This window comes from Oncorhynchus nerka, linkage group LG14 (assembly GCF_034236695.1).
Source record: "Oncorhynchus nerka isolate Pitt River linkage group LG14, Oner_Uvic_2.0, whole genome shotgun sequence".
Lineage (NCBI taxonomy): Eukaryota > Metazoa > Chordata > Actinopteri > Salmoniformes > Salmonidae > Oncorhynchus > Oncorhynchus nerka.
The window spans coordinates 53466599-53479611 of NC_088409.1; the positions used below are offsets into that span (position 1 = coordinate 53466599).

Genomic DNA, 13013 nt, shown 5'->3' on the forward strand with positions numbered 1-13013 from the left:
TTGTTTTTTGCTAACCTGTTTTTAATTTAGGCTAATGATGGCCAAATAATTATGATCAATAGTTGTTTCTTCAAATGCCTTAAAATGACAACTGAAATGTCAAAACTGATCTCACATTTTTGTCTTAATTTATTAGAGAATGTATTTACTTTTCAAAACAGCAATTATAGGCTATGTTTGAATCTGAAGTCATTAGGGAAACTATCTTTATTGGTTAATATCAAATCTCGATAGACTTTCTCACGCCATTAGAATGTTAAACAGCAACTAAACGTTTAATTAAAGCGTTTCATGTGATGCGTTGCCATTGGGCGTGTTAATTATGGTTTCTTAAGTTGACTGCCTATTGAAATTATTTCATATTTGCAAAATAAATAAACAATGGTTCACTTATGGTGAAGGTTACTGGATGCCGTGGGGACAAAGCAATTAAGTGAACTGAAAAAGGCAAAACATAAGCCGGAATGGGATGGGATACAGCGGTATGATAGGCTATCACTTGTACATTTGATGCAACATTAAGCTCATTTATTGATAATCTATATAAAATACTATTTCCACACACAGGCTCGAACAATTCCCCTTATTAAAAATTCATGATGTCTCCGCTCTTGAACCTTAGGCATTCATTATTTTTCTGTGTCCTCTGAAAGCAGCAGAAATTATAGGCTGCTATTAGGCTAGATAATTCAAGTTAATCTGCAACATGCTATTTATATAAAAATAAGTACAAATACCTACACATTTTAGTAGTTTAAGTTCTATAAATTGCAAAGATAAACATGTTCGATCCATTTCAACGTGGGATGTCTTGAAGGTTAGGCTACTAATAGAACACAATTTCCATAAAGTTAATAACAAGTTAGCATTCCGCATAGGTAAGCTACCACTGGAACATCTCAGAGTTAAAGTTTTAACATAGGAAAACCGAGAGACAAAAAAACTATAGGCTATCGGACATTTATTTAGACTAGGCCTACTGTATTTTAGCAGTTGATATGCTATATAACTTTCATTCACTCCAATAGGCCTAAATGGATAATCAACCCAAAACAATTGTAGGCTATTTTTGTGTGGGTATGTATGGGTATGTGTGTGCCTTGTGCGTACGTTTATGTGTGTGTGTGTGTATATGTGTGTGTATATGTGTGTGTGTATGTGTGTTGCGCGTAAAGAGAAACCCTATGGACCAAAGAGCAACATTCCTATTCAATTCATTACAGCACAATACATGTTAGGCTTAAATCATTCATAAACCTACGAAATATTATTATTAATTCAACGTAGGCCTAATGTGAGCAAATGCATGGGGTGCACAAACGAATGTTGTTATTCGAGCAACCCTAAATGCTTTCTTTCACTCATTTATTTGAGAGGTAGTCTATTTGGGAAGAGTCCTTTATTAAAAGTAGGCTAAAAGACGAAACTTGGAAAAGTCTGACATCATTGACATGACTTTCATATCCTACTATTTTCATGCAATGCGACAATCTTAACCATAAATAAAGACAATGTATGTAGCCTGTATGTAGCCTATCTGCCCTATAATGAACTTCAGGTGCTAATGCGTCAAGTTACGCGAAATTTGATTAGGCGATGTTCTTTTGAAATAGGCCTAAATATAACTTATACTGGTATGTGAGAGGCTAAACGTGACTGTACTGTGATATGTGTTTGTCCCACCTAGCTATTTTAAGATGAATGCATCTTACGAATGTAAGAATACCTGGATACGAGCGACTGCTAATTGACTAAAATGTAGGCTAAATGTAAAAATGTAATATTGATTGCAGACCTAATAGGTCTACAATTCAACATTTTTTTCTCAAATTACACGAGCAGTAAGATTTGTAATAATAACCAATTAGGATATTATTCAGCATTCACAGTTGATTGTTCACTCATAATAACCTAAAATAAAAAATGCACGTTTTAGTATAGGCCTACAACTTTAGCCTACTTTTTCCCCCATTGCCTAGGCTATATACTATATATTGTAAAAACAACTTATGCAACTTCACGAAATGTAGGCTATACATAATTGGCAAAATATGACAAGAGTAGGATCTCTACAGTAGCCTATAGATCATTGATTGAGATATACACGAACGATAGCTCTGTTGTAGATTCTCTTGACTGCATGTTTCATCCGAACGTTCTCCAATCGATGTGCTCTTGATCTTTTGTAGTCTTTTGAGCAGTGCATGGTGGTGTATTTCAAGTGCTTTTCAAATTAAAGGGGATATTTATTTGTTCAAGATTAAGGGTGGGAGACAGCCAGTTGAATAAGACCTTAAATGTGATAGGAAAGTATCCAACAGGAAAGTGTCATTATTGCCAGGAAACAGAGTAGCATGTATCGCTACAGTGTGGGCAGTAACAGACGGAAAAAGAGAGGCTGATATCTAGTGGGAGGGAGAAGGGGATACAGGAAATTAGTTTAAAGACTATATAGAGTAAAACGTCATTAGATACAGTCTCAAATATATACTTTTTTAAAGAGCAACAGGGCTGGCAGGTAGGATTAAATTCTCCCTGTCTCTGGCCCACATTCCAGTACAGTAGATGGCAGTAATGCACCATAACGTTGGATGCCAACCGCGGATAAACACCACTGAAGAAGAAGAAAAAGGAGGAAGAAGAAGAAGGGACATTTGTAGCAAGATACCTGGTATGAATTGTTGTTTCCCCCCCAATTTACAGCCACTGTATAAGTAATGTTTGAAATACGTCGACGCTGGTAATAACGTTGTAACGATTTACCGAGCAGAAGGGCGCGCGTAACACAAAAATGCCTAGAATAGTCAGCTGTGTTTAGCTGCAAACGAAAGCTAACACGTTAGCTAGCATGCCAGCAGTCCTGAAAGTGCACATTCTGTCTGCATGCTATAACCTGCAAATTAAAACTTCACAGTATATTTTTAACACAGGCATACGCGATAGCTATTTGAACAATTATTTTAGAATGGGAAGCTAGCCATTATGCTAGTCAACTGTCGCTAGTTAAGCTCTATGATAATGTCTGTTAATTGTTTACATTCTGTCCACGCTCTCTTAAAAGGCAGGTGGAGCCGAGTTGGGGAAGCTAGCTAGCTATAGTAGCTCTCTGGCATACTGACTGCTCATGTATATTCAGAATATAACGGTTATTTATCCAGTACATGTCAGTCTTGGAGGATGGAAGGGGGACATTAAACAATGAAGCCACTAGCCACAGTATAGCTACGCATTGCAGGATTTAAGCTGGCTGACTAAACTCAACTATGTAAGATGGAGTTGAGAGGCGACTAGTGTTGGCGGACTGCACTCTGAAAACAACTGATTTCAGCACCCAAAAAATAGCCTGCAATTACACATAACCATGTCGTGTGTAATTGCAGGCTATTCTCTGGGTGCTGAAATCAGTCGTTTTTTTTTTTTTTTAATAAAAAGAGCTCCAGTCCGCCCACACTAGTTGCCGCTCAACTCCATCTTAAATCGTGGAGTAAAGTTTAATCGGCTAGATGTAGGCCTACTGTTTCGTCTGAGCAATCAATAAATGAGTGTTTGATTAAATAAGACGTCCTCTTATGCTTTCTCTCCTCCATCCCAGTTTAGTGAGGGATAATGGGTCGCCACACCTCTGACAGCGAGGAGGACAGCCGTAGCAGGAGGAAGAAGAAGGAGAAGCACAGAAGGCGCTCCTCTTCCTCCAGCTCCTCTGGCAGCCGGGTGACCAGCCGCAGCAAGAGGTCCAGCAGACGCAGCCGCTCGCGGAGTCGCTCCAGAGAGCGAGACAGGAGGTAGGTCTATATAGAAATACTGCAATTTACAGAGATCGGTAGATGAGAGAACTACTTCACTGGCAAATATAGGAGGAAGCAGACCTACATCACAACATCAGAAAGGACAGACAGAAAGGACAGACATGCGTGGTAGGTGTACTGTGTGCAACACTAGAGGAACAGGTATACTGTCGCTACCTCGCCGTTTAACAGAGGTGCATGAATGAAGGAGCAAACTGGATGTGTAAAGCTGTAACGGGGGCTGGTCTAGTAGTAGTCCCACCGTCGCGGACCACATATGCCTATGGAGGCGACGGTTGGATCCCCCGTCCCGCCACTCATTTTGTATCCTGTATCCCTCTCCTCTATCTACATAGATAGCTAGCCTAAATCTGTCAGTGAAACTTGTGCCTTTAAAATATATATTTTCAAAAATCAGCCACCACTCTTGAAAGACAGTTTTAATTGAATAGGATAATACTACTTTATAGAACTACTTACTAAGGGTTTCCAATCAAAAACACATATTTTGACCAATGGGTAAATCTGCAGGACAAAAAAACAATAGAGGGAAGATGGATATCGATTTTGATACATGTAGTAGTTTCATATTTTAGTATACTCTTGTATTAATTTTGAATTAATATGAAAGAAGTATCTCTGTGAAATGACAATGGACAGGCCCTAAAATTTGATTTTGGCCTTGGTGGGTAAGATGTCCATTTCACCAGCCACGTTGGCGGGTGGTCAGTGCTCCACAGTGCAAGCATTTCACTCACATTTGTGAATAAAAATAGTCAAGTATGATTATACTTATAGCAAAGTAAATACAACATTAGCTGTTTTCAAAGTATTTCTTCTGTTTTGTTTCATAGCTGGTAAATGAATCAGACAGTTAAAGAACTACGAACCCTACATAGCCTATTGCACCTCACGCTTCAACACTGCTTGGCTAGGGGCTGTTTTTGTTGGTAATTTACATGGTTTTGTTCACAAGCTAAGTTGTTCTATGTTTGAGTTTCAACTGCTAGGGAAGAAAAGACAACGCTTCTACTAGTCAAACTCAATCTCACAGGCAGAAACACGACTCTGGTTACCATGTTAATCTCCCGCCCTTAAAGGGGAAGGTGACATTTTTTGTCTCATCTGTGATATTTTGGTTAAAAGGCTCAGGTCACAAAAAATGGAATTAAACAATATACCACGTTATGTCTTACTAGTAATACATGTATTGTTTTAGAAACATCACAAACCATGCTCATCATTTTTTTTGTGGTGTTTTGTTGGTATAATTTTAGTGGCAAAACAAATATTTTGGCTGATAAAAAAATGTGAAGATTTTTTCAATCTACTTGCCACAGTGGCTGGTGGACCAAAAAGTTAATTTTATGCCTTGTCAACAGAGCACAAAGCGTATACAAAGCTTTTTATTTTTGAAAGCCTTGTACGTTTAATTCAGGTCATGTCATGCAACAAAAAAAATTGCGACCCTTGGAAACAACTTTTAAGACGACTACCACAAAAAATTGCACCGCTATGTCAAGAGAGCTTGGTGCTTATTATTGGATGTTTTAGGTTATGAAATTGGACTTTTTGCATATAATGTTAATGATATCTTAAAGACCCCATGGAACAATTCAGAACATGAATAATCATATTTGTCTTGATAAAATATATTTTATAACATAAGGAAGTGAAATTTCATCACCAATGCTCTTTTCCACCAACTCTGGGCAGACTGGGTGGGCACCCTATACTACTTCATTCATCACGATACTTACACTGTCTTCCATCACTTTATTTCCATCACCAAACTTGGCCCTAAACAACATTTGGTTTGGTTTGCCTTGCCAGATACTGTACGTAATAGGCTATTAGTGTGGTCAACCAGTTGAGCAAGTCATTTTTATAGATAAATGGATAAGTAGCATATTGTTTTTAAATGTGTACATGCTTTTATCCTTTGAGACAAGAGCTGATTCAAAGGGGGTGTGGCTGATTTTAAAACACTACCCGCTAGCCGCCAGGAGGATACACTTGTGCATCCTCTGCTAAAGTAGGTAATCGAGGAGGTGAGCATACTCCTCTGTTCACCTACTAATGAATTTACAATCTTCTTGACCACTCAACCACTTATCGGTTTCTAGGTCACGGTGGCGAGTAGCACAGAGGAGTTGCAGCGAGGAAAGACTTTATCCCAATGAGTATCTCCCATTAGCAAACCACTGTGGGTACTTCCTTTTCCTGTTGTACTCAGCACCACACATCCACTACCTGTTACATTCAACTACACCACTAATAGGTACAACAAGAAAAGGAAGTACCCACAGTGGTTTGCTAGTGGGAGATACTCATTGGGATAAAGTCTGTCCTCGCTGCAACTCCTCTGTGCTACTCTCCTCCGTGACCTAGAAACCGATAAGTGGTTGAGTGGTCAAGAAGATTGTAAATTCATTAGTAGGTGAACAGAGGAGTATGCTCACCTCCTCGATTACCTACTTTAGCAGAGGATGCACAAGAGTATGCTCCTGGCAGCTAGCGGGAAGTGTTTTAAAATCAGCCACACCCCCTTTGAATCAGCTCTTGTCTCAAAGGATAAAAGCATGCACATTTAAAAACAATACTTATCCGTTTATCTATAAAATTACTTGCACAACTGGCTAAATTAGTTATCACTGTACACATTTATTTTGGGATTCTACCCCTGTAAACATAATTTGCCTGATGATTTGCGAGAGGAGAAGGAGTCTCATTTCATACAAGCGCATTTGTTTCCTCGGCTCCGCTCCTCGATTACCTTTGACCTTTTTCAAAAGCAGACGAGGACTGAGGAGAGGGAGAAGTCAAGCAAAACCAAATTGAGATTCTCCTAAAGATTGTCTGGAACAGAGGTTAGATGACCAGCTGATACTCTGATAATAATGATATGGCCGTCACAACATAGGATCAGAGCGAAGAACTTGATGTTTTAACTTGATAATATGGTTATTCCACTGAACAAAAATATAAATGCAACATTTTCAAAGATTTTACTGAGTTACAGTTCATTGTTGATTGTGGCCTGTGGGATGTTGTCCCACTCCTCTTCAATGGCTGTGCGAAGTTGCTGGATATTGGAGGGAACTGGGACACGCTGTTGTACACGTTGATCCAGAGCATCCCAAACATGCTCAATGGTTGACATGTCTGGTGAGTATGCAGGCCATGGAAGAACAGGGACATTTTCAGCCTTTCAGGAATTGATTACAGATCCTTGCGACATGGGGCCGTGTATTATCATGCTGAAACATGAGGTGATAGTGTGGATGAATGGCACGACAATGGGGCTCTCGTCACGTTGTCTCTGTGCATTCAAATTGTCATTGATAAAATGCAATTCTGTTCGGTGTGCGTAGCTTATGCCTGCCCATACCATAACCCCACCGCCACCATGGGGCACTCTGTTCACAACTTTGACATCAGCAAACCGCTCGTCCACATCTGCCCGGTACAGTTGAAACCGGGATTCATCCGTGAAGAGCACACTTCTCCAGCTTGCCAGTGACCATCGAAGGTGAGCGTTTGCCCACTGAAGTCGGTTACGTGGTCTGCGTTTGTTAGGCCGGTTGGACGTAGGGCTGGGGGATGTATCAAGTTAATTATAATTTATGGTCTTGTGCAATATTCCAAGTGCCTGTATTGCAAGAATTAATGTTTTTTTGTTGTTTTGTTTTCATGACAGCTTGTTCTCCTGTTGTATTTTTGGTCTTGTCTTTCGCTCCTCTGTGCTGTGTGCACCTTCCCATTTACACCAGAGCTCTGTATATAATGACGAGATGCTCATGTCTCCACTCTAACAATGGGAGTCGTTGTCCCAAAGGCAGGCGACAAGCTTAGGTCCAAAATGAGCTCTTAGAAACGCATTGGCCTTATTTTGGACAGGTTTTTAGTGCTTTACCTCTTCCTCTATGGTTTACACACCAAGCCCCTCCCCCTGCCCTCTCATGCCAACAAAGTTGAGAGGTCACATCTTCCTCTCTGAAAAGAGGTTTCAACTCGCTATTTGAGGTTTGGTCCAACATTATTTTACTGTAATAGAGAAGTTAACTTTTCTAACGATACCCCTTTTATGTCTCAACTACTCAGATTGCGCGCAGAGAAGTCACTACTAAAACGAGAGTATTATTCTGAATTCTGGAAAATAAATGCTCAGTTTGTCGCTCGCGGCATTGGGGTGCCACGTACCACTCGTAGCATTTTAACCAGTTATACTAACTGTCTAGTCTGTGTATTATACATATGCAACATAATTATATAAGGATAATTATATAAGGATAATTACAAGCACGTGTGCTTGAGAGATTGTTCATCTGTGTTAATTTTCTATAGCCTAATGCCTGCTACAAGAAGTTAGTCATTATTAGTGAATTAGTGCACTATGCATGGTTCTAGTTAAATTTGTAACAAAAAAGCACATTTTTATAGACTGACTTAAAAGCCAGATTAGTGATTATTTCAGCTCATGAAACATGGGACCAACACTTGACGTGTTTACCTGTTGGACATAGGCTATTACAATTAATAAATGTAATTACCAGTAGTTAGTAGTTGATGTTACTGCCATCATTTAGACCCACAGGCTTTTTAATTTTTAAATTTTTAAAATGTGTTTGTCCAGGTTGTGTGTGAGAGAAAGTGTCTGTGAGTAAATGACTGCTGATGATGTCCGCTGAGGGTCTCTTTAACAGAGGATACTGGACAGTCTCCTACACACGCACACACGCTAGACACTCCCTCTGCAGTTGTTTACACCAGGCCGGTTGATGGTCATTATTTATGCACTTTGGTCAGGGTCCATTACGTGAGATGGGAAATCATTGGTGTTCTTGAGAGAATGGCTCGCTGATCTGGGGCCGGCTGGGCGGAGTGAGGTGGGGCTGGTTGTAGCCGTTTAACCTCTTAGCCTTCAGTCTTCCTACTCAGTCAGCCATTCATTAGCTGCCTAGGAAATGCTTCTGACAAATCAAGGAGTTGGACATGGCCAATGAATGGACATTGTGTTGAAAATAGATACAGGGTCTATGGATTAAGTTGGGCCTTTATGTATGAGGCTACATCTGCCTATGGGCCCTGGTCAAAAGTAGTGCACTATATAGGGAATATGGTGCCAATTGGAAGGCACACTACACGTGGAAAGATAATCGTTAACTGAAGTCTCCAGTGAAGAGCAGCACGTGTTCACTAGCTGTTCACCAGGCATTAAAGAGCTCCCCCACACAACCCATTGAGTTGACATGGAACACACAGTCAGTGTTAGTGCACATGTCAAACCTGCTCCCACTATTCACTTGGATGGCTTCCATCATTTCGGTGTACACAGGCAGCCTCCCTCTCATGTGCCGTAGTGGCAGCTTTCGCTTTTTCTTAACATTATCGTCACACGCCATTATTTTATGTATAAGATGGGACTGGGAGACATGTTTTCTCTGTTGCTCAGTCTTAACGTGTTGTGAAAGGCGGGTAAGAACACCGAGAATAAGAGAGAATATACTGCTTGGAGTGGAAACACGGGAGAGGGTGCGAGGGGGTGAGCGAGTGGTTAATATGTGGTTAAGAAGAAGACGACGAGTTTGAGCTGCTAAACTCAGACCAGCACAGTGAGTCATTCTAGCGCGGGTTAATCAATGACTGGAATTATCCTCTGTGTGTGTATCTGTGTGTGTCAGACGCAGGCGGCGGTCCAGCAGCAGCTCGTCCCACGGCTCGTCTCGCAGGAGGAGGAGTCGTAGTGGAGATAGAGACCGAGGCAGGACCAACCGCTCCCGTAGGTCACGCAGCCGCACCCGCAGGTATGATGGGGACTGAGGTAGTGGGGATGGGTGGGGGCTGGGTGGGGGGAGAGAAGGGCTCAAGAGAGTACAGTGGCACTACTATAGTTTTGTGGGTATGAGGATGGACAGTAGAAGGTGCTGGCTTTCAATAGGTGTCTGACTACCACATGCATGCACACACACACCCCACACTATACTCTCTTCACTGTACCCATACCCTGTGCTTGTCCCTGATTTTTGGCTGAATTTCACAATGTAATGACATTTGATCATGATTGGTTCCAGCAACCACAAACTGAATGTTGCCATTTTGCTTGTAGTTCAGTTTACAGCAAAACATATTCAAACAACAAAAACAACATTTGTAGGGACTTGGTGTGTGTGTGTGTGTGTGTGTGTGTGTGTGTGTGTGTGTTTGCCAGCGTGCACCCCGCTCCTCCGCTCCCTCCACTGGCTTCCAGTTGAAGCTCGCATCCGCTACAAGACCATGGTGCTTGCCTACGGAGCTGTGAGGGGAACGGCACCTCAGTACCTCCAGGCTCTGATCAGGCCCTACACCCAAACAAGGGCACTGCGTTCATCCACCTCTGGCCTGCTCGCCTCCCTACCACTGAGGAAGTACAGTTCCCGCTCAGCCCAGTCAAAACTGTTCGCTGCTCTGGCCCCCCAATGGTGGAACAAACTCCCTCACGACGCCAGGACAGCGGAGTCAATCACCACCTTCCGGAGACACCTGAAACCCCACCTCTTTAAGGAATACCTAGGATAGGATAAAGTAATCCCTCTCACCCCCTCCCCTGAAAAGATTTAGATGCACTACTGTTCCACTGGAGGTCATAAGGTGAATGCACCAATTTGTAAGTCGCTCTGGATAAGAGCGTCTGCTAAATGACTTAAATGTAAATGTAAATGTGCACGTGTGTGTGTGTGAGTGCCAGCCAAGCAGGCAGCAGCAGCTCAGTGTGGTTTGTTTGCTGTTGTGGCGAAGGCCATTATAACGTGGCAGACTGTCATTGAAAGAGACTCTCTGAGCCACTCTGTACTACTGTGACAGCTAATCACACACACACACACACACACACACACACACACACACACACACACAACACCTTTTTTATTTTGGTTTGTGTTAATGAAGTACAGGCACACACACAGACCCAGGAGGTCAGACACATTTTGTTTGCTTCCCCGCCCCTCTTTGGGGAACACAAGAAAATAGGGGAAACCTGCTTTAATTAATTAATGCAATTAAAACATAATTATCCATTCATGGTTTATTGAAATATTATTATCATCATTATCATGTGTTGACTGACTGACTGACTGTTTAAATCTGTTAGCACTATAAGAAAAGGCTTTTTTAAATTTATTTTTTATTTCACCTTTATTTAACCAGGTAGGCTAGTTGAGAACAGGTTCTCATTTGCAACTGCGACCTGGCCAAGATAAAGCATAGCAGAGTGAACAGACAACACAGAGTTACACATGGAGTAAACAATTAACAAGTCAATAACACGGTAGAGAAAAAAAAGGGGAGTCTATATACAATGTGTGCAAAAGGCATGAGGAGGTAGGCGAATAATTACAATATTGCAGATTAACACTGGAGTGATAAATGATCAGATGATCATGTACAGGTAGAGATATTTGTGTGCAAAAGAGCAGAAAAGTAAATAAATAAAAACTGTGGGGATGAGGTAGGTGAAAATGGGTGTGCTATTTACCAATAGATTATGTACAGCTGCAGCGATCGGTTAGCTGCTCAGACAGCTGATGTTTGAAGTTGGTGAGGGAGATAAAAGTCTCCAACTTCAGCGATTTTTGCAATTCGTTCCAGTCACAGGCAGCAGAGTACTGGAACGAAAGGCGGCCGAATGAGGTGTTGGCTTTGGGGATGCTCAATGAGATACACCTGCTGGAGCGCGTGCTACGGATGGGTGTTGCCATCGTGACCAGTGAGCTGAGATAAGGCGGAGCTTTGCCTAGCATGGCCTTGTAGATGACCTGGAGCCAGTGGGTCTGGCGACGAATATGTAGCGAGGGCCAGCCGACTAGAGCATACAAGTCGCAGTGGTGGGTAGTATAAGGTGCTTTAGTGACAAAACGGATGGCACTGTGATAAACTGCATCCAGTTTGCTGAGAAGAGTGTTGGAAGCCATTTTGTAGATGACATTAAAAAATATGTTTTATGCGCACAAGGCACCTTATTTTCTTTTTGTATTGCTATGGGAAAAAATTGGCGAACCATTTTAGTCACAAATGAGCGGTTTCATATCTTCAGTAGGTTAGATAAGATGGCGGTAATGAAGGAAACTGGTGACTGAGGCTATGGACTGCCGGAGCTAGCAGGGGAGCCTGATTGGGTGGAGGTGCTCTTCTTAAATGGAGAATTACATTGTTTGTACAGTTGAAGTCGGAAGTTTACATACACCTTAGCCAAATACATTCAAACTCAGTTTTTCACAATTTCTGACATTTCATCCTAGTAAAAATTCCATGTCTTAGGTCAGTTAGGTTCACCACTTTTTATTTTAAGAATGTGAAATGTCAGAATAATAGTAGAATTATTTATTTCAGCTTTTATTTCTTTCATCACATTCCCAGTTGGTCAGACGTATACATACACTCAATTAGTATTTGGTAGCATTGCCTTTTAAATTCCTTAACTTGGGTCATGTTTCGGATAGCGTTCTACAAGCTTCCCACAATAAGTTGGGTTAATTTTGGCCCATTCCTCCTGACAGAGCTGGTTTAACTGGATTAGGTTTGTAGGCCTCCTTGCTCGCACTTGCTTTTTCAGTTCTACTCATCATACCAGAGGACATTTCTCCAAACAGTACGATCTTTGTCCCATTGTGCAGTTGCAAACCGTAGTCTGGCTTTTTTATGGCGGTTTTTGAGCCGTGGCTCCTTCCTTGCTGAGCGGCCTTTCAGGTTATGTCGATATAGGACTTGTTTTACTGTGGATATAGATACTTTTGTACCTGTTTTCTCCAGCATCTTCACAAGGTCCCTTGCTGTTGTTCTGGGATTGATTTGCACTTTTCGCACCAAAGTACGTTCATCTCTAGGAGACAGAAAGCGTCTCCTTCCTGAGCGTTATGTAATGCCAGTGTCACATCAATGTGGTAGGGAGATTTGGAATTACAGTTGATAATATCTCTGTGAAGCAATGCGATTAAAAAGCAATGCGATTAAAGAGGGAAGCCTCCTGTAAACGGCTTAACCTGTTATAACTAGGGGGCACTATTTTCATTTTTGGAACAATAACGTTCCCAAAGTAAAGTTTTTTTTGTGTCAAGACAAAATGCTAGAATATGCATATAATTGACAGCTTAGGATAGAAAACATTCTAAAGTTTCCAAAACTGTAAAAATATTGTCTTTGAGTATAACACAACTGATATTGCAGGCGAAAGCTTGAGAAAAATCCAAAAAT

The 13013-nt window shown here is 41.3% G+C and overlaps 1 protein-coding gene across 2 annotated transcripts in view; it reads left to right on the plus strand.

The window, feature by feature from the left end:
• Positions 1-2585: 2585 nt before the first annotated feature.
• Positions 2586-13013, plus strand: part of rsrc1 (arginine/serine-rich coiled-coil 1) — a 193465-nt gene continuing 183037 nt past the window's right edge. For both annotated transcript variants that reach the window (XM_065000175.1, XM_065000176.1), the window contains exons 1-3: positions 2586-2671; positions 3593-3782; positions 9470-9592. In XM_065000175.1, coding sequence (XP_064856247.1) covers positions 3607-3782; positions 9470-9592 — 299 coding nt within the window. In that variant the 5' untranslated portion in view covers positions 2586-2671; positions 3593-3606. The remainder of the gene's footprint in view (positions 2672-3592; positions 3783-9469; positions 9593-13013) is intronic.